This window comes from Salmo salar, chromosome ssa11 (assembly GCF_905237065.1).
Source record: "Salmo salar chromosome ssa11, Ssal_v3.1, whole genome shotgun sequence".
Taxonomy (NCBI): Eukaryota; Metazoa; Chordata; class Actinopteri; order Salmoniformes; family Salmonidae; genus Salmo; species Salmo salar.
The window spans coordinates 59,918,760-59,941,638 of NC_059452.1; the positions used below are offsets into that span (position 1 = coordinate 59,918,760).

General features: G+C 43.5%; 1 protein-coding gene across 6 annotated transcripts in view; it reads right to left on the bottom strand.

Moving 5' to 3' along the window:
* The window catches only part of LOC106562870 (netrin-G2), a 167,992-nt gene that overhangs the window by 63,241 nt on the left and 81,872 nt on the right, over positions 1–22,879 (bottom strand). For 4 of the 6 annotated variants that reach the window (XR_006757594.1, XM_014127925.2, XM_014127927.2 and 1 more), the window contains exons 4-6: positions 6,793–6,965; positions 3,138–3,173; positions 976–1,152 (exon numbers count right to left, since the gene is read on the bottom strand). Coding sequence is in view for 5 of the 6 variants with exons in the window: in XM_014127925.2 (XP_013983400.2) it covers positions 976–1,152; positions 3,138–3,173; positions 6,793–6,965 (386 nt within the window). In the remaining variant the exon portion in view is untranslated. The remainder of the gene's footprint in view (positions 1–975; positions 1,153–3,137; positions 3,174–6,792; positions 6,966–22,879) is intronic. The other 2 variants (XM_014127928.2, XM_014127932.2) reach the window with 1 other exon arrangement.

The following is a 22,879-nucleotide window of genomic DNA, read 5'->3' on the forward strand; positions in this document are numbered from 1 at the left end:
ACACACTTCTGTAACTCTGCAGACAAACTCGTGTGGATGGAATGTGCATTCTTTCTGCAGGGAAGAAGCATACCCATGCCTACACGGACGCACACACGTTTGTTATGACTGGACTTGGAATTATCGGGTGTTTTATTCTTAGATCCATGAGAAGGGGTTGGACTCCTGGTCAGGCACAGCATGATGGGAGGAGTGAGTGAGTGAGAGCTCGGATACCCGGGAGGATGATTTATGAGTTTCGCTGAGCCACCCGTAAACACACAGATGCACACCAGACTGGTAACGAGACGGCTGTTTCTTTTTTTATGTTTTAAAGCCTCAGTTAGCTGCTGCTCAATCACAGCTCATCGGTGACTCTATAGAAGCTCTTGACATCGGCCTTAAAATACAGAAAAGTGCTGTGCAATTCAACAACAGCATTTAATGGATTTCCTCAAAGAAAATTCTGACGACATCAGACACGACGTTCCCGGCATTCCCTCTTTCGCCGTCCTCTCCCTCCCTCCTCCCTACACACTAAGTGCTTTTCCGGAGGAACATGATTGGCCCTCTGGCTCCCAAGATGTCAGGTTTATATTTAACCTAGAACTGTTGTCGGTCGGACCTAGACCTGGTTCTGAGGACCACTTTATATTCCCGGTCTTGACAGAATGTTTGGTCCTGTCGGATAGGGGCTCCTCAAACCCAGTCAATCATAAAGAATCCAGCCAACCTGTCCATTCTGTAGTAGCACAACGCTCACCCTCTTCTATGGATGGACTACATGGACACGCCACATCTGGCATTAATGTCAACCAAGATGATGGATGGTTTGACAACAGAGAGTGCACTTTAATGATAATGCACACACGCGCACATGGGCACACACACATGACACACACACACAATTATTGTCTATGATAAGTCTATATCTATCTACTATACCTATATCTACTCTACCCACTACCACTAACTCTATCTTCTCTAGGTGCCCACCTTCCTGAGTAGTAGTAGCAGAAGCTTCCTGAGTAGCGGTTGTGGTCGGGTCTGGTTCTGGTGTGGTAGTGGGGAATACGGTTGTAGTTTCAGGTTCACTTTCACTTTCAGTTATGGAGGTTGTAGTGGGGGCTGAAGTAGCGAGTGTGGTAGTCAAAGGCAAAGTTTCTGACAGTTCTGTGAGAAAACAGATTCCAAGTTGACGAACAAACAAAACATCCCCTCCCCACTCAAAAAACCCACTGAAACACTACAACATGGGTAGGCAACCCTGTTCCTGGAGTGACGCAGGTACTGCAGGATTTTGTTCCAACAGGGGTAGGCAACCCAGTTCCTGGAGTGACGCAGGTACTGCAGGATTTTGTTCCAACAGGGGTAGGCAACCCTGTTCCTGGAGTGACGCAGGTACTGCAGGATTTTGTTCCAACTAGGCCCTAAACCAGGGGCGCTTCAACGTTTGTTACATTGCGGAATGGTTTGTACTGAACGACACGTTTTCCCAAAACGTTCTTGTACGTTCTTGTACAGACTTTGAGATCCGTTTGGTCCGTTTAGTGGGTGTGCCAGGGTGTGGCTTGAGGCAACGAGTGACTTATTTAAAGAGCAGCGGTACATTTTGAACCCACAACCCAACCCATCCCAGTTTTTCAACTGGTCATTCAGTACAGCACTGCTTCTGTTCAATTGAACATTCTATTACATTTTCATGTATTGAACGCAGCCCTGACCAACTGAGCTAATTGATCAGTTCAGTGATTGCCTAAATTCAACACACCTGGTCTTCTAGGTCAGTTAAATCAAAAACATGAAGTGCCTGCAGCACTCCAGGACCAGGGTTGCCTACCCCTGCACTACAACATTGGCTAGTCCTACATATGACTAGTCTAAAAGCATATGTCATATTTTTTATCCATGAATAGCTTTAAGCCAAGTCTAATAAATGTCTAAGCTTTACAAGTCTGTCTTAACCCCAAAGTTCCCTAGTCAGTCCTATGGGGTGCCGTTTGTAACATGCTATATTTTGTGAAAAATATCAATTCTGTGCAAAAAAAGGCAACGATGGCCCAGTCAGTCCTTTTGACTAACCAGGAGAGCCCAGTGCTGTCTGTCAGGTCTGATGTTGCCACTTTGCTGATCATTTCCGTCTAATCGCTCTGAGCTGAGAGTGTCTCCACAGAGAGTATCCCTAATCAAATTCCCTTTTATTCATGCCTCTAGGAGCTCCTCACCCACAATCACACGGCATTACAGCACACTTACACATTCCCCTGCTCCCCCCTCTCCCTTTCATACTCACTCCCTCTCTCTCTCTCTCTCTCTCTCTTTCTCTCTCACACACACACCGCATTACAGCACACTTACACATTCTCCTGCTCCCCCCTCTCCCTTTCATACTCACTCCCTATCCCTCTCTCTCTCTCTCTCACACACACACACACCGCATTACAGCACACTTACACATTCCCCTGCTCCCCTCTCCCTTTCATACTCACTCCCTCTCCCTCCCTCCCTCTCTCTCTCACACACACACACACACACACACACACACACACACACACACACACACACACACACACACACACACACACACACACACACACACACACACACCCTCTCCCTTTCATACTCACTCCCTATCCCTCTCTCTCTCTCTCTCTCTCTCTCCTCACACACACACACACCGCATTACAGCACACTTACACATTCCCCTGCTCCCCCCTCTCCCTTTCATACTCACTCCCTATCCCTCTCTCTCTCTCTCTCACACACACACACCGCATTACAGCACACTTACACATTCCCCTGCTCTCTCTCTTCCCCCTCTTCTATTTACTTATCTTTTTCTCTCCCATGCCTCTCCACCAGTGACTTCATTCTAACATAAGCGAGACAGAACTGTGAAAAGATTCCTGCAGTGGAAGCTAGCGTAGCTGGGATAAAAAAGGACATAGCGATGCCGTGGTGGCGACAGTTTAGGGAGTCCTATCAATGATATAGAAGACAAGTCCAGCACTGCAACCAACAAATGAGGAAGAGAAGAAGCTGAAGAACAGAGATGGAACAATAGAGAGATAGATGGAGGGATAAAGAGAGTAAAGGAGGGAATGTGAGAGAGAGAGAATGTGGATGCAACATCCTCTTCTTGGCTTGTTATTACTTACTAGAACCACCGCCCGTGGGGGCACCAGCGATTGCACCTGAAAAAAAGGGAGAGAGAGAGGGGGAGAGGGAAGAAGAAAAAGAAAGTGGATAAGTATCTGTTTATTTATGCAGTCTTCCCGACCTTGATTATCAAACTCTGTAGAATGATCTTGTGCGTTTAAAACAAAACTCAAAAAGCTGTATATCAGCGTCCTGACCTTGGTGGGGACCCACAGGAGAGTGTTCAGGCTTTTTCTCCAGCCCAACATCACCAACACACCTGATACAACCAATCAACTACCATTAATAATTTGGCCATTCATTAGTTAAATCAGTTGTTTTGGTGCTGGGGTGGAACAAAAGCCTGCACAGTCTGTGGGATGAGGACAGAGGAACTCTGATCTGTATGCAGTTCGCTATTAGATCCTCTGCAGTAGAGCACGACTCAAGTCTCTACATCCAGGCCCCCTGTTCTCTGCCCAACTCTGGTTCTCTGATCATGGGATGATAGGGGAGGCATAGGCTCTCGCCACCAGGCAAGTGTCAGGGGAGTTGGGCCGCCCCCAGAGCAGACTTGATCTGCCAGAGAGCTGACAGAAGAGTCCAGGCTGGGAGGCAGGGAGGGCGCTCCGCAGTGGTGGACGGAGGGAGGCAGAGGAGGGGTCGGGGGGGTATGGCAGGATGGGAGGTGCTGCCTGGCCTAGATTATTATTTTATCATCGCCAGTGCGAGCGACTGTACATTCTCCAACAAGACCCCCCCCCCCACACTACACTGCTCTCTGCTCTGAGGTACAGGATCTGGCACCTCTAGTTTTGTTACGGAACCTATTTGCCAGGATCCTGTACCTCGTGGAAATATTTTTTAATGTTTTTCTTTAGAATCATAGTCGTGGTATTTGTGCTGCAGCACCTCTGATAAATTGAAATACATTTGTCAAAGTTACAGAATTAGGACTACTGCTGTCTGTTCAGAAATAAATTAAATAATTCAGAACACTCCACCAGGATTATGCCTAGAATTTAGCCATAGAGGATCAATAGCTCCCTTTAAAAAAATCGCCTAGCTGTGAATTGTGTGTATGCCAATCACAAGGTGTTAGGAAAGCGCGGCAAATCTGTCAGTGAACAGCATGCAGCCAAAACAGGCCTTTTGCAATATTTCAAATACAATCACGGGAAAACACAGGTTGGAAAGCAAATGTCTTCAGATGAAAAGAGAAGTCTCTAATCTGTCTATATGCTGCCAAAATCTCTGAGCAACTTCCAAATAGGCCTAGCGAACAGTAGCCTAGGTACAAAGTAAAACAAGAGAGTGCATCGGACAGCATGGTGTTTGCAACGCCAGGGTTGTGGGTTCGATTCCCACGGGGGACCAGTACGGGGAAAAAAATGTATGCATTCACTACTGTAAGTCGCTCTGGATAAGAGCGTCTGCTAAATGACTAAAATGAAAAAATTAAATGAAAATGAATCGCCGGTGAGTGAGCTGGACATCATTGGGTGAGTCAGTGAAAGCTTTTTTAGAACTATACTTTCCTCCTCATATTGTACAATGTCTCCACACACCTAGGCCCAGGTTATTAACCTGTTTAGGATAGGGGGCAGTATTGACACGGCTGGATAAAAAACGTACCCGATTTAATCTGGTTACCACTCCTACCCAGTAACTAGAATATGCATATACTTATTACATATGGATAGAAAACACCCTAAAGTTTCTAAAACTGTTTGAATGGTGTCTGTGAGTATAACAGAACTCATTTGGCAGGCAAAAACCTGACAAGGTTTCAGGCAGGAAGTGGCCTGTCTGACAAGGTGTCGTTCTTCTTGTCTCTGTTTATTGAAGAGTGAGGATCTTAGCTGTCCCGTGACACTTCCTACGGCTGCCATAGGTTCTCAGAAGGCGGCAAAAAGCTGAATCGTGGCTTTGCAGGCTCTGGCTGAAACAAAGTAGCGCGTTTGGGTAGTGGCTGGTTACAGTACTGTGAGACTCAGGCGCGTGCCCGCGTCGACCGAAAGCTTTGTTTACTTTCCTCAGTTTAGCTAAATGGACATTCCCGGTCGGAATATTATCGCTTTCTTACGAGAAAAATGGCATAAAAATGGATTTTAAACAGCGGTTGACATGCCTCGAAGTACGGTAATGGAATATTTAGATTTTTTTTGTCACGAATTGCGCCATGCGCGCGACCCTGATTTACCATTTCAGATAGTGTCTGGGACGCACGAACAAAACGCCGCTATTCGGATATAACGATGGATTATTTTGGACCAAACCAACATTTGTTATTGAAGTAGCAGTCCTGGGAGTGCATTCTGACGAAGACAACAAAAGGTAATCAAACTTTTATAATAGTAAATATGATTATGGTGAGTGCTAAACTTGCCGGGTGTCTAAATAGCTAGCCCGTGATGCCTGGGCTATGTACTTAGAATATTGCAAAATGTGCTTTCACCAAAAGCTATTTTAAAATCGGACATATCGAGTGCATAGAGGAGGTCTGTATCTATAATTCTTAAAATAATTGTTATGCTTTTTGTGAACGTTTATCGTGAGTAATTTAGTAAAATGTTAGCGAATTCCTCCGGAAGTTTGCGGGGGGTATGCTAGTTCTGAACGTCACATGCTAATGTAAAAAGCTGGTTTTTGATATAAATATGAACTTGATTGAACAAAACATGCATGTATTGTATAACATAATGTCCTAGGGTTGTCATCTGATGAAGATCATCAAAGGTTAGTACTGCATTTAGCTGTCTTCTGGGTTTATGTGACATTATATGCTAGCTTGAAAAATGGGTGTCTGATTATTTCTGGCTTGGTACTCTGCTGACATAATCTAATGTTTTGCTTTCGTTGTAAAGCCTTTTTGAAATCGGACAGTGTGGTTAGATTAACGAGAGTCTTGTCTTTAAATAGCTGTAAAATAGTCATATGTTTGAGAAATTGAAGTAATAGGATTTTTAAGGTTTTGAAAATCGCGCCACAGGCTTCAAGTGGCTGTTACGTAGGTGGGACGAATTCGTCCCGCCTAGCCCATAGAGGTTAATGGATTCAAGACAAGGTTGTTTTTATTGATTTCAGATTCTCAGTTTGTCAGTGTCAAAGTAGCCTGTCATTTCGATTTTTTGTGCAGTATTAAAAAGACTCAGCTAAGTCTCCAGTCATGCAAAATTACATTATTTATCAAATGCGTTTTTAAAAGGCCAAACTCTTCCAGGACCCTATAGGCTAACAATGTTCCGGAACCTCAGAGCCCCCGAGTTAACCCTACTCTCGCGCTCACTTTTTGTTCCGTCACCTCCCGATTTACAAATTATGCACTGGGTAAGAGAAAAACAACTCTGTCTCTTCATCTCTCATTTCATTCAGGACATTAGTTGGGGAAGTCTGGGGAATCCACATGCATCCTTCAGAGATGGTTCAATTAAATATGAATAATAAAAAAGAACATAAGAACATAATATTTTATGTAAAAGATCATAAAAGGTTCCAACATACTGTAAAATTCTCATAATTGAACTAATTGGGACCTGTAAAGAATATAATACAATTCACTTTGTATGAGTGAGCTGTGTAAGTGGGTCCTGTTCAAAGTGGTCAAGGAATAGAATAGAAATGAATAGAAACAGAATAGAATAGAACTCTACTGTATAAATGGGGGATACGTACAGGTGTTGGGAGATCCGTTGGGTGTGGGCAGGTAGGAGCCAGCTTTCCAGGACTTGGCCTTGAAGCCCTTCTTGCAGCGCTGACAGTCCTGTCCCGTGGTGTTGTGTTCACACTGACACTGAAGGTTCCCCTCTTGCAGCAGGCACAGCGACGAATGCAGGTTACACTTACACCTGAGGACAAGTGACAGGAAGCAGGGTGTGAGTGTGTGTGAAAGGAGGCACAGAAGTGTGCATGTGTGTTTTTTTTTCAGATGCTTACGCCAAGAGGTGATGACAAGTGTGTGAAAGGGTAGCAAAGGTACAGGAGTGTGTACTCGCTTAAGCATATAGCAGCGACTTTAACCCAACACCTAGGCACCTTGTCAAGAAGTTCAGATCCTTTGGGGGGGGGGGGTGCAAAGTTGTCATCAAGGAAAAGAATGGCTGATTTGAAGAATCTCAGTATGAAATGTATTTTGATTTGTTTTACACTTTTTTGGTTACTACAAGATTCCATATGTGTTATTTCATAGTTTTGATGTCTTCACTATTATTCTACAATGTAGAAAATAGTAAAAATAAAGAAATATCTTACAATAAGTAGTTGTATCAAAAATGTTGACTATTACTGTATACTTCCATTCATTTTTTTCAACGGGTACCGGGTGACATTAAGACAAGTCTTGTGAGGCCTGTGGGCGTCCTAGGGCAAAACCTATTAGTGTGTAGCCCAAACTGTTCGAACGCTACAGACTGAAGTTGGCAGATCAGCTGAACCGACTTCAGATGAGTCCCAAGATGCAGAAATGGAGACCACCATCGTGTTCTTTAGAATCTCATCTTTCCATAGAGGGGTCATAATCATTTCTAGGTAAAACCATTTGGACGCTACAGACAATGTGTGAGAATAACAATTTTCAGGATGTCTCATGGTCTTTTTATGGGGATTTTTGTATTATGCTAATTCGATTTCCAGGGAGGTGTGGACATTGACCTTTTTATTTTACCTTTATTTAACTAGGCAAGTCAGTTAAGAACAAATTCTTATTTTCAATGACAGCCTAGGAACAGTGGGTTAACTGCCTTGTTCAGGGGCAGAACAACAGTTTGTACCTTGTCAGCTCAGGGATTTAAACTTGCAAGCTTTCGGTTACTAGCCCAACACTCTAACCACTAGGCTACCCTGCCGCCCTTAGGGGGTTGAAACCCCCATGCAGTCTTTTTAATGTGATTTTGAAATCATCACTTTATGTCTAATACATCACTGTGTGTGTTTAAAAAAAAAAATCTAACTCCAAAATAAAAGAATGTTTACAATTTATTTCCCAGAGACTCCTTGGGCCAGTGGAATGCTCAGTCTGATTGTGTGAGCGTTAGGAAAAAACATTTAATATGAAATTAGAGATATGTACATACACAGCCTGATTGGTTGATTGGATGGTCTAGAGCCCACCCCCACCCCCTTACACCTTCAAAAAAACAACAACAAAGGCACATGGTATTCAATCTCTCAGCTGGAGCTGGAGTTGGACCCTGAAAGCCGTGAACTTCCACAGGTGTGTAGGCTTCTTTGTTTTGTCATCAAAACAAAAGGCATACAGTACATAATGCATCTTCATTTATTGTATCATTGTTGTACTGTTTTCAATAGGTCACCAGAAGATGCAGGACCAGAACAGCCTATTTGCATGTGGGACCATCCTGGCCTATACCCTGTCTGCCATCTATTCATTGCAGAATGCCATGATTATCTACAGGGCTAACTATAGGCTTCTGCATTTCAGAGGCCAAACACATACTTTGTATTGCTTGTTGTGTTAGGCCTATGATGCAATGGCCCATGGTGTAATCTTCAGTATCATCACAAAGTATATTCATAATTTTGCAAAATGTATTGACATTTTTCTAATGAGTAAACACTCTTGAATTCTGTTGTTGAAAGCCAATAAAGAAACCAGACTGCAATGAAAGGTTGTTGTCAGTTCGCCTTGTAACATTATGCAGCGGCAAAAAATTCCATCCCACCTGAACAGGTTGAAATTCCACTTTTTGACTTCATAGTGTGGGAAATATCATCAAAAAAACTGCACTTCCCATTTAACTTATCCCAGTCGGAATGAATGCCGTAACTTAACCGTAGAGTTGTTTCTGTGTGGCTAATGTGCCTAAATCATCTGGAGTTTATGTGGGAGATGTGTGCCTAAACACAAGATGATGGGAGATTAACTCAGTTTACTAGTCAAAAATAGATGTTTGTCCAAGGATGTCAAGAAATGACGTGAATCTATGATATCTTGTTGCATTTGTATGTGTGACTAAATTGGTGCCTTTTCCAGATGAGCGGCTGGATTCCAATACGGTTTGTTTCCGCTGGAGTGAACAGATATCTGAATGTCTGCATAATATATTCAAAGAATAAGCCCTGTATGCTGGCAAAATGTATGCTGCCAATCTCTTTCTCTCTCTGCATGCTGGGCCATAAGCGACATGCTTGCCCGAAAAGGGAGAAGGCGGAGGGAGGGGCGCAGGAGGTCCTCGTAACGCCTGGGCCCACTGATGTAAGGAGAGGTGGCCCGACAGTGGTAGAGCAGTCACAAGCACCAGTTGCTGAGGAACAAGTTGTCTGTGTTGAGGGCACGGAGTTACAATTTGTACCAGAGGGGAATGTTATGCAGCAGAAGGGGGGGGCAGTACTAGTGATGGGTTACAGGAGGGGGTTCATGTGAAGCTAGTCTCCCAGGTAGTGGAGGAGATGCCCACTACGAGTAATGGGGTAGAGGAGGGGGTTCAGGTGGGGCTAGTATCACAGGTAGTGGAGGAGATTCCCGGTACGAGTGATGGGGTGCAAGTGGGGAGTGTTGAGAGGGATGTGGCTGAGGGGAGTCAGATGTGGCCTCAGTTGAGGAGGATCAGGAGAAGGATATGGATATCTCTCTTGATATGATAGCAGCTGGTGATGACTCAATTTACAATCTGGATCAGACTTTTGGGAAATCTGTCAAATTGGCAGATGTATTTTATGTTGATAAGTTTGTGAGGTCAGCTGTGATGTTACAGAAGACGGTGGGGTTAGAACAGTTGAGTGAGAAGAAGAGTTTTCGCTTGAGGAAATGTGTTACTGCTGTCATGGCATCAAAAGGTAGTGGGAAACGCGGTAAGATAAATAGAAAATTAAAACAATGATGATGATCATGCCTCATAGAGTGTTTTATTTCTCTTTGTCTGGTTTCTCTTTCTTCTGCTTTCCCTTTCTCTTTTCTATATGGATATATATACACTGCTCAAAAAATAAAGGGAACACTAAAATAACACATCCTAGATCTGAATGAATGAAATAATCTTATTAAATACTTTTTTCTTTACATAGTTGAATGTGCTGACAACAAAATCACACAAAAATAATCAATGGAAATCCAATTTATCAACTCATGGAGATCTGGATTGGGAGTCACACTCAAAATTAAAGTGGAAAACCACACTACAGGCTGATCCAACTTTGATGTAATGTCCTTAAAACAAGTCAAAATGACGCTCAGTAGTGTGTGTGGCCTCTACGTGCCTGTATGACCTCCCTACAACGCCTGGGCATGCTCCTGATGAGGTGGCGGATGGTCTCCTGAGGGATCTCTTCCCAGACCTGGACTAAAGCATCCGCCAACTCCTGGACAGTCTGTGGTGCAATGTGGCGTTGGTGGATGGAGCGAGACATGATGTCCCAGATGTGCTCAATTGGATTCAGGTCTGGGGAATGGGCGGGCCAGTCCATAGCATCAATGCCTTCCTCTTGCAGGAACTGCTGGCACACTCCAGCCACATGAGGTCTAGCATTGTCTTGCATTAGAAGGAACCCAGGGCCAACCGCACCAGCATATGGTCTCACAAGGGGTCTGAGGATCTCATCTCGGTACCTAATGGCAGTCAGGCTACCTCTGGCGAGCACATGGAGGGCTGTGCGGCCCCCCAAAGAAATGCCACCCCACACCATGACTGACCCACCGCCAAACCGGTCATGCTGGAGGATGTTGCAGGCAGCAGAACGTTCTCCACGGCGTCTCCAGACTCTGTCATGTCTGTCACATGTGCTCAGTGTGAACCTTCTTTCATCTGTGAAGAGCACAGGGCACCAGTGGCGAATTTGCCAATCTTGGTGTTCTCTGGCAAATGCCAAACGTCCTGCACGGTGTTGGGCTGTAAGCACAACCCCCACCTGTGGATTTCGGGCCCTCATACCACCCTCATGGAGTCTGTTTCTGACCGTTTGAGCAGACACATGCACATTTGTGGCCTGCTGGAGGTCATTTTGCAGGGCTCTGGCAGTGCTCCTCCTGCTCCTCCTTGCACAAAGGCGGAGGTAGCGGTCCTGCTGCTGGGTTGTTGCCCTCCTACGGCCTCCTCCACGTCTCCTGATGTACTGGCCTGTCTCCTGGTAGCGCCTCCATGCTCTGGACACTACGCTGACAGACACAGCAAACCTTCTTGCCACAGCTCGCATTGATGTGCCATCCTGGATGAGCTGCACTACCTGAGCCACTTGTGTGGGTTGTAGACTCCGTCTCACGCTACCACTAGAGTGAAAGCACCGCCAGCATTCAAAAGTGACCAAAACATCAGCCAGGAAGCATAGGAACTGAGAAGTGGTCTGTGGTCACCACCTGCAGAACCACTCCTTTATTGGGGGTGTCTTGCTAATTGCCTAGAATTTCCACCTGTTGTCTATTCCATTTGCACAACAGCATGTGACATTTATTGTCAATCAGTGTTGCTTCCTAAGTGGACAGTTTGATTTCAGAGAAGTGACTTGGAGTTATATTGTGTTGTTTAAGTGTTCCCTTTATTTTTTTGAGCAGTGTATATATATATATATATATATATATGGGTAGGTTCTCTCAATATTAATGAGGGAAGGGACAGGAATAAGAGGGCTTGGGTATTAGAAGTAATAAAACAGAAAAGGCTTAATGTAGTTTTTCTGCAGGAGACCCATAGTGATGAGGCTAACGAGGTTGACTGGGGTATGTGGTGGGAGGGACAGCATATACTCAGTCATGGTACTAATTTCAGTGCTGGGGTGGCAATCTTGTTTTCCTCAGGCTTAGGGGTGACTGTGGTATCTACAACAGAGATTGTCAAGGGTTGGGTGTTATTAGTCAAGGCAGGTGTTATTTTTAATATTTTTTATTTTTATGCTCCTAATGAGGTTAGAGAGCGTATTGCTGTATTTGGTAAAATAAAGGAAACCTTAAGACAGTGTGACCAAGAGGGTTGTATGGTTTTGGGGAGGACTGGAACTGTACTGTGGATTTTACTGTTGACCACACTGCTGAAGAACCTCACCTGCGGTCAGCTACTTGTCTGTCTGGTTTATTAACTGAGTTTGAGCTTTCTGATGTGTGGAGAGTAAGGAATGCAAAAGTTAATGAAGGTTGTGTCAGTGCTGCAAGTTTAGACAGGTTGTATGTATCTGAGCACTACTGTAGTAGGGTTGGAAGGTGTGATATTACTCCTGTGGGTTTCTCTGATCACCATAATGTGACTTGATATTCACTTGTCCTGTCCACGCAGGTCATCACCTTATTGGTACTTGAATGTTAAATTGTTACATGATGTCACGTTTTGTGAAATGTTTTTGTTGTTTTGGGGAAAAATGGAGGGTTCCAAAAGGTAATTTTGAGTCCTTGAGACAATGGTGGGAGGTTGGGAAGGCCCAAATACGATTGTTTTGTCAACAGTATACTGCTCTGTCTAGTATTGAAGTTAAAGAGATTATCAGGGCCCTTGAACAGGACATCAAATCTATTGAATTGAAGTTGCTCACCCAGAATGACCCTGGACTAGTCATGAAATTACAGAACAAGTGACGTGTACTGAGATTGTTTCTACATGAAAGAGTGAAGGGTGCCTTGATTAGGTCTCACTTTGCTACCCTCAAGGATATGGAGGCTCCTAGCGCTTTTTTTTAACCTAGGGCAGTCAACATTGCAACGCAAACAGATGGTCTGACTTCGTCTCCCTGATGGGAAGGTGACCACCGATGACAGTGAAATGCGCCAACATGCCATGGATTTCTACTCTGCCCTCTATAAGGCAGAGGATTGTGATTCTCTGTGTACTGAACAGTTGTTACATGGACTTCCTCAATTGGGCCCTGAGCAGAGAGTTGCTTTGGACTCTGACATTACTCTGCAGAAGCTGTCCACAGCAGTTATGCAGCACTCATCAGGCCGAGCCCCTGGCATCGATGGTTTACCATCTGAGTTCTATTAGCACTTTTGGAGGTCTGTTGGGGGGGATTTTTATGTAGTTTTGTGTGAATCTTTTCATGAGGGTTCTCTTCCTGTTTCCTGTCAATGTGCTGTTCTTTCTTTCTTGCCAAAAAAAGGGGGATTTGTCTCTTCTAAAAAATTGGCGACCTGTTGCATTGCTTTGTGCAGAATATAAAATTGTATCTAAATGTCTTTCAAACAGGTTGAAAGAGTATCTGGGGCTGTTGGTCCACAAGGACCAGTCTTACTGTGTATCTGACCTCTCTACTGTTGATAACTTGTTTCTGATAAGAGATGTTTTAGACATTTGTAAACTGTCTGATGTGAATGTGGGTTTGACCGTGTGGACCACCAATACTTGTTCAAAACAATGAAAGCCTTTGGGTTTGGGGATGTTTTTTTGTCTTGGATGAGTTGACTGTATGCTGGGGCCTCATGTATGGTGAAGGTGGGGGGTGGTTTAAGTTGCCACATCCCCGTTCAAAGGGGTATCAGGCAGGGATGCCCAATTTCAGGACAGTTATATTGTCTGGCAATTGAACCAATGCTTTGTTTTTTAAGAGCGAGGCTTACTGGTTTCTCTGTGCCAGGGATAATGAAGGGTCCCACGATAGCACTGTCTGCATATGCAGATGACGTGACAGTTTTTATTACAGGGGTTGAGGTTGTTAAGGTTCTCTCAAATGCTCTAAAGGTGTATGAGGGGGCCTCCTCAGCTAGAGTCAATTGGGAAAAGAGCAAATCGCTGTGGGCAGGTCAGCTTCAGACGGGGTCTGCTCCATGGTTACCAGGTGGGCTTCAGTGGGGCAGAGATGGGATGAAGACTTTGGGGTTTTTCTAGGCTTTAATGTCTTTCAGAAAAATAACTGGGAGGGTGTAGTGGAGAAAGTGTGTGCCAGACTGTCAAGGTGGAAATTGGTGTTACCCTAGCTGTCTTATAGAGGAAGGGTTCAGGTTGCCAATAATCTAGCTGTCTCTACCCTGTGGCACAGACTAATGATTTTACGGCCACCGGGGGGTCTGATACAAGAGCTTCAGAGGACCTTTGTCAATTTCTTCTGGTCTGGACAACATTGGATTAAAGCTGCGGCCCTGTGTCTGCCACTGCACGAGGGTGGACAAGTTCTGGTGGACATTTCTTCCAGGATCAGAGACTGTTGGACAGTGACTGTTCTAGCTGGGTCGACACAGCCTGTACATTGATGAGGAGAGTGGGCTGTTTGGGCTTAGACAAGCACCTTTTCCTCTTAAAGCTGGAGGGGGGTGATTTGTCTGGCCTGACTCCATTTTATGAGTCTGTTATGCAGGCTTGGAGAGTTCTTGTCAAGTCCCATAAGGCCGGCACGGCACCAGGGATGTGGCTTTTTGAAGAGCCTCTTATTTTACAACACTGCCATCCAGTCCTGTACTATGGGTTCAGCCAGCCTACGTTCATGCCTGTTAGGTGTGCGGTGTACCAAGCTGGGTTATCTGATGCGGAGTATGAGCAAATCGTTGCAGGAGCTGGGAGAAAGAGCGGGGGATCCGATCATCTCGCCTACTGAGGAAGGTCGTAGCTGAGGTCTGTGACTCCTTGCCAGTACTTCATCTGCAGTATGTGATTGACACTTCCAATTCTGATCGGTGGACGAAGGGTCTGGATTATGTGTTCCCTGCGCTGAATGTTAGTGCTGCGGCGGGGGCATTCGAGGAGGACGTGGGGATGCTGCTTTCCTTCCATACCCCGGAGCTGGGGGAGTTCAAGGCGGTGGGATAGAAGGCCATGTACATAATGTGTAAAAGTGTCCCGTGCTTCTACCCTAGAAGGGGTAAAATCGACGAGGTGGGTGGGGGTGTTTGGTCCAGGTGCCTCCCCAAAAGGCACCTGGAAAGAGGACAGCTGACCTACAATGGAGGATAATACATGGAGCCATAGCCACCAATATGCATCTGGTACACCTGGAACCTACTGTTGGGAAAGGGTGTCCATTCTGTGCTGAGTCTGAAACTTTAGCACATCTGTTCTTACAGTGTCCCAGGTTGGTCGGGATGATTGACCTGATCACTAGCTGGTTTTCAGCTCTGGGAGAGGTTTTCTCTTCACAACAGTTTATATTTGGGATACAGTATAGGTTTAGTCGAAGGGGTGTGGTTCTATTGCTTAATTTTGTCAGGGGCAGCTAAATTAGCAATATGGAAGACACAAAAGAACAGTATTCATAAGGTGAATGCACCAATTTGTAAGTCGCTCTGGATAAGAGCGTCTGCTAAATGACATGTAAATGTAAATGATTCGGAGACAGGGGTCTGTGGATGTGGTGGGAATGCTGGGGGGGATGTTTGCAGCAAGACTGAGGGTTGAGTTTGCCTACTACAAAATAGTTAACAATGTTGATCTGTTTATGAGTATATCTGGTATTCAGAGGCTGTTGTGTTTAGTTACTGTGGAGGAAGATTTGGTGTTGTGTTTTTAATTGACGTGTAACGATGGTTTTGTATGAGTGTTTATCGTGTTGTGGGTTCCCAGACCCAATAAAGGTTATTTAAAACTCTCAATCTCTCTCTCTTTCTCAATATCCTCTCTCTCTCTCTCTCTCAATCTCTGTCTCTCTCTCAATTTCCTCTTTCTTTCTCAATCTCCTCTCTTTCAATCTCCTCTCACTCTCTCATCAGTTCTCTCCTCCACTGCTTCCACTGCATTATCTTCATTCATTTTGTTTGATGATAGCACCGAGCTCCACTACGTAGTGGAGGAACGCACACTAATGCCCTGGACCAGCACTAAATAGCACCATGATAATGCCCTGGACCAAAGCTACAGTTGAAGTCGGAAGTTTACATACATTCAGGTTGCATGCATCATTAAAACTCGTTTTTCAACCATTCCACAAATGTCTTGTTAACAAACTATAGATTTGGCAAGTCGTTAAAGGACATCCACTTTGTGCATGACACAAGTAATTTTTCCAACAATTGTTAACAGACAGATTATTTCACTTATAATTCACTAAATCACAATTCTAGTGAGGCAGAAGTTTACATACACTAAGTTGACTGTGCCTTTAAACAGCTTGGAAAATTCCAAGTGATGTCATGGCTTTAGAAGCTTCTGATAGGCTAATTGACATAATTTCAGTCAAATGGATGTGTACCTGTGGATGTATTTTAAGGTCTACCTTCAAACTCAGTGCCTCTTTGCTTGACATCATGGGAAAATCAAAATAAATCATTACTCAGAAAAATAATTGTAGACCTCCACAACTCTGGTTCATCCTTGGGAGCCATTTCCAAACGCCTAAAGGTACCACGTTCATCTGTACAAACAATAGTACGCAAGTATAAACACCATGGGACCACGCAGCCATCATACCGCTAAGGAAGGAGACGCGAAAAGTGCAAATCAATCCCAGAACAACAGCAAAGGACCTTGTGAAGATGCTGGAGGAAACAGGTACAAAAGTATCTATATCCACAGTAAAACAAGTCCTATATCGACATAACCTGAAAGGTCGCTCAGCAAGGAAGAAGCCACTGCTCCAAAACCACCATAAAAAAGCCAGACTACAGTTTGCAACTCCACATGGAGAAATGTCCTCTGGTCTTATGAAACAAAAATTGAACTGTTTGGCCATAATGACCATCGTTATGTTTGGAGGAAAAAGGGGGAGGCTTGCAAGCCGAAGATCACCATCCCAACCGTGAAGCACGTGGGTGGCAGCATCATGTTGTGGGGGTGCTTTGCTGCAGGAGGGTCTGGTGTACTTCACAAAATAGATGGCATCATGAGGTAGGAAAATTATGTGGGTATATTGAAGCAACATCTCAAGACATCAGTCAGGAAGTTAAAGCTTGGATGCAAATGGGTCTTCCAAATGGACAATGACCCCAAGCATACTTCCAAAGTTGTGGCAAAATGGCTTAAGGACAACAAAGTCAAGGTATTGGAGTGGCCATCACAAAGCCCTGACCTCAATCCTATAGAATATTTGAGGGCAGAACTGAAAAAGCGTGTGCGAGCAAGGAGGCCTACAAACCTGACTCCGTTACACCAGCTCTGTCAGGAGGAATGGGCCAACATTCACCCAACTTATTGTGGGAAGCTTGTGGAAGGCTACCCTAAAAACGTTTGACCCAAGCTAAACAATTTAAAGGCAATGCAACCAAATACTAATTGAGTGTATGTAAACTTTTGACCCACTGGGAATGTGATGAAATAAATAAAAGCTGAAATGTATCAATCTCTACTATTTTTCTTCTATTATTTCACATTCTTAAACTGACCTAAAACGGAATTTTTACAAGGTTAAATGTGAAACTGAGTTTAAATGTATTTGTCTAAGGTGTATCTAAACTTCCGACTTCAACTGTATATAGCACCATGATACCGCCCTGGACCAGAGCTATATAGCACCACGATGCATTGTCAATGCAGTACCGCAGTAGAGTAAACATTGTGGTAATATCAAATCAAATTTATTTATATAGCCCTTCGTACATCAGCTGATATCTCAAAGTGCTGTACAGAAACCCAGCCTAAAACCCCAAACAGCAAGCAAAGCATAATACTAGTCATTAACATAGCATAGTTGAGTCTTGTTTCACAATGACAGAAACTTCCCTCTGATCAAATTGAGAAGTTGGCAGGGAGACACCACACTCAATCCACACGTCCACTTTGTAAAACAAACACTCACACACAGACACATGCACACACACACAAACACACACTAAGTCCACTTAGACAGGGGAAATTGGACATATCTCTTTCTATGGGGGCAGATTTGCTGCATTCCCCTATGACTCCATGACATTCTCTATCTCTCGCTCACACACACACAAACGTATGCACGCACGCACACACACCTGCTTCCCCAACTCCTGACACTCACCTTCTCCCCCACCCATCTCCACTATTGCACAACTTTGTTTTTCCGGATGAGTGACGGTGACACTGAGGGTTTTGAAGAGTGTGTGTCTCTCTCTCTTCTGCTCTCCTGCTGAGGACAGCTTGTGGTGGGAGTTCTCAGTCTCTCTACTTACAGTCCCTCCGCAGACAAATAATACATGGGCCACAATCATATGTTAATGTGCAAGATGTCTAACTGCTGCATATCCCCCACTGCAAAGTCATCAACGTGAAATAAGTGGAGCGGAGAAGGAGAGAGCTCTTAGTCAAGGGACGTGAAGATAGGACAGCAGGATCCATCACACAGAAAGAGAGCGAGAGAGATATGCAAACGCATCCCTCTGTCCACTAGTTAGTAACCCCACTCGCGCGAATGGACAGAGACTGTGGACTGTCTGTCTTTGTGCCTGCCTGTCTGTTTGTATGGTCTGAATTAAGTTGTGCACCTGTCTCTCTCTACCTCCCTCCCTGGCAGTAACGTAAAATGTGTGCTCCTCCTGTGTGTGTGTGTGTGTGTGTGTGTGTGTGTGTGTGTGTGTGTGTGTGTGTGTGTGTGTGTGTGTGCATGCATGTGTTTGTGTGTGACGCGGGGAGGAGAGCCAGTTGGAGAGATGCGGCAATTAGGGGAATAAATACGAATAAAACATAAACAAACATCAAGGGAGCGTTGTGGCAGAGGGAAGGAGCGAGGGAAGGATAGAGGAGAGGAGAAGAGAAAGACTGGGGAAGCAGCCGTTAATAGGCCTTTAACTCTCTGTCTTTAACGCCTGTTCCTCCCTTTCTCTCTCTCGCTCTCGCTTTCTCTCTCCAGGGACTCAACCATAACTCCCTCTCTCTTTCCCTTGATCATTCTCTCTCTATCGCTGGCCCAATAGTTCCCTCTTTCCTGGTGTGGAACTCTTCTTCTCTCTTCTCATTTAGTGACTCCCTGAATCTCTTTCTGCCCCTCCTACTCTTGCCCTCTCTGTCTTTCCTCACTTTCCATGTCTCTTTCTCTCTCTCTCTCTCTTCTCTTCTCTCTCTCTCTCTCACCCAATGGACCATACAGTGTAAAGTTATTGGGTTGTGGGGGCAAGGTGAGGATGTGAGAATCCCTTCCTCTGAGATGAAGGGATGATATATGAGAAGAGGAGGAAGGTTTACTACTCTGCGCTGCCAATCTGCCTTGCTTCCTGACTGCAGGGGAACACCAGTAGGACGGTCCGCATGGATGCTTCTCTAACTGGGATGGCAGACACACAGCAGGGGAGATCTACCTCCTGTTCTTTCTCTCTTTATTAGTCTGTTTTTCTCTCAATTCAATTCAAGGGGATTTATTGGCATGGGAAACATTGTTTATATTGCCAAAGCAAGTGAAATGGATAAACAAAAGTGAAATAAACAATAAAAAGTTAACCGTAAATATTACACTCACACAAATTCCAAAAGAATAAAGACATTTCAAATGTCATGTCTATATACAATACAGTGTTGTAGTGATGTGCAAATAGTTAAAGTACAAAAAGGAAAATAAATATATAAATATGGGTTGTATTTACAATGGTGTTTGATGCCCTTTCCTTGTGGCAACAGGTCACAAATCTTGCTGTTGTGACTGCACACGGGTATTTCACCCAATTGATATGGGAGATTATCAAAATTGGATTTGTTTTCAAATTCTTTGTGGGTCTGTGTAATCTGAGGGAAATATGTGTCTCTAATATGGTCATACATTTGGCAGGTTAGGAAGTGCAGCTCAGTTTCCACCTCATTTTGTGGGCATAGTCAAATATTTCCTTAATTTGGGGTCAGGTGGTCAGGTTTCTGCCACTGTGTACTCTCTGCTTAGGGCCAAATAGCATTCTACTTTTTTGTAAATTCTTTCTGATGTGTCAAGTAGAGGTCGACCGATTTATGATTTTTCAATGCCGATACCGATACCGATTATTGGAGGACCCAAAAACCCGATACCGATTAGTCGGCCGATTTTTATATATATATTTGTAATAATGACAATTACAACAATACTGAATGAACACTTTTTTTACTTAATATAATACATCAATAAAATCAATTTAGTCTCAAATAAATAATGACATATGTTCAATTTGTTTTAAATAATGCATAAACAAAGCGTTGGAGAAGAAAGTAAAGCTGCAATATTTGCCATGTAAAAAAGCTAACGTTTAAGTCCCTTGAGAACATATGAAAGCTGGTGGTTCCTTTTAACATGAGTCTTCAATATTCCCAGGTAAGAAGTTTTAGGTTGTAGTTATTATAGGATTTATAGGACTATTTCTCTCAATACCATTTGTATTTCATATACCTTTGACTATTGGATGTTCTTATAGGCACTATAGTATTGCCAGCCTAATCTCGAGAGTTGATAGGCTTGAAGTCAAACAGCGCAATGCTTGAAGCACAGCGAAGAGCTGCTGGCAAATGCAGGAATGTGCTGTTTGAATGAATGCTTACGAGCCTGCTGCTGCCTACCACCGCTCAGTCAGACTTCTCTATCAAATATCAAATCATAGACTTAACTATAACATAATAACACACAGAAATACGAGCCTTAGGTCATTAATATGGTCAAATCCGGAAACTATCATTTCAAAAACAAAACGTTTATTCTTTCAGTGAAATACGGAACCGTTCCGTATTTTATCTAACGGGTGGCATCCCTAAGTCTAAATATTGCTGTTACATTGCACAACCTTCAATGTTATGTCATAATTATGTACAATTCTGGCAAATTAATTACGGTCTTTGTCAGGAAGAAATGTTCATCACACAGTTCGCAACAAGCCAGGCGGCCCAAACTGCTCCATATACCCTGACTCTGCTTGCACAGAACGCAAGAGAAGTGACACAATTTCCCTAGTTAAAAGAAACTCATGTTAGCAGGTGTCACAGTTGTCTTCGTCTTCTGACGATAATGCGAAATCGTCATCAGAAAATGTGGACCAATACGCAGCAGGTACGTGAATGCTCATCTTGATTTTTAATTACTCTCAAAAATGAACATACCAAATAACAAAACACAAAAAACGAACACTCGACAAATAAACAGTCTGGTAAGGCACAAGGCTATACACAGAATAATCACCCACAAATCACACACACAAACACACCCTAATATATGGGACTCTCAATCAAAGGCAGATAGACAACACCTGCCTTCAACTGAGAGTCCCAACCCCAATTAACCAAACATAGAAACACACACACCAGACTAACCATAGAATACAACCACATAGACCATCAACCAAAAACCCAGAAATACTAAATCAAACACCCTTTACACAAACACACCACCCCGAACCACATAAAACAAATACCCTCTGCCACGTCCTGACCAAACTACAAAAACAATTAACCTTATACTGGCCAGGACGTGACAGCAGGCAATATTAACTAAATATGCAGGTTTAAAAATATATACTTGTGTATTGATTTTAAAGAAAGGCATTGATGTTTATGGTTAGGTACACATTGGTGCAACGTCAGTGCTTTTTTTTGCGAATACGCTTTTTAAATCATTACCCGTTTGACGAAGTAGGCTGTGATTCGATGATAAATTAACAGGCACCGCATTGATTATATGCAACGCAGGACAAGCTAGATAAACTAGTAATATCATCAACCATGTGTAGTTAACTAGTGATTATGTTAAGATTGATTGTTATTTATAAGATAAGTTTAATGCTAGCTAGCAACTTACTTTGGCTCCTTGCTGCACTCGCGTAGTCAACCTGACACGCAGTCTCCTCGTGGAGTGCAATGTAATCGGCCATAATCGGTGTCCAAAAATGCCGATTACCGATTGTTATGAAAACTTGAAATTAGCCCTAATTAATCGGCCATTCCGATTAATCGGTCGATCTCTAGTGTCAAGTAATTATCTTTTTGTTTTCTCATTTAGTTGTGTTGCTGTCCTGGGGCTCTGTGTGGTCTGTTTGTGAACATAGCCCCAGGACCAGCTTGCTTAGGGGGCTCTTCCCCAGGCTCATTCCTCTGTAGGTTATGGCTTTGTTATGGAAGGTTTGGGAATCGCTTCCTTTTAGGTGGTTGTAGAATTTAACGTCTCTTTTCAAGATTTTTATAATTAGCGTGTATCAGCTTAATTCTGCTCTGAATGCATAATTTTTTGTTTTACGTTGTATACGGAATATATTTTTGAATGCAGTCTCAATTTGGTGTTTGTCCCATTTTCTCTTACTCTGATTCTCTGTTCGATCACTCTCTCGCTTACTTTCTCTCTTTGTTTCTCCCTCCTGTTCTCTCTCTTAGTCTGTTTCTACCTTTCTCTCTAGTTCTGTCTCTCTCTCACCTCTCTCTTTTGCTCTCTATTGCTCTTTCTCTTTCTCACAATGCATGCAGAGCTAAAAAAATGTGTCTTCGCTGTTTGGAAGGATAGGACTGGGTTAGTTCTATTGGCGTTTTGCTTTTCTCAATGTCTGCATCCTAAATGGCTAATCAAAAGAGAAACTTTACACTCAAATATGTTGCATAAAGCTTACTTCATTATTTAATATTTTAAATTATTTTCACTGCATCAGGGATAGCGTACACAGACGTTTCGGCTTAACAGCCTTCTGTGTGTAGGTAAAATGTTATTTTAATTACGGACAGTGTTATTGTATAACAGTCTACATGTGGCTTATAGGAAGAAGGTGAAATCAAATTATTAATTTAAATTATATATATAAATTAATTTATATATCCACATGGCTTCTCTTTGGAGTAATTTGTTGCCATAGTCACCTACTCTACATGTTGGATGAACTTTTTTGATCCCGACGCAACCATATTCCTCATGTAGTGCTCTACTTTTGACCAGGGCCCATAGGGCTCTGATCAAAAGTAGTACACTATATTGGGAATACTAGGTCATTTGGAATGTACCCAATGGATCTATCATAAGATTGGTAGTCTCATGGCGGCGCATAATTGGCCCAGCGTTGTCCAGGTTTGGCCGG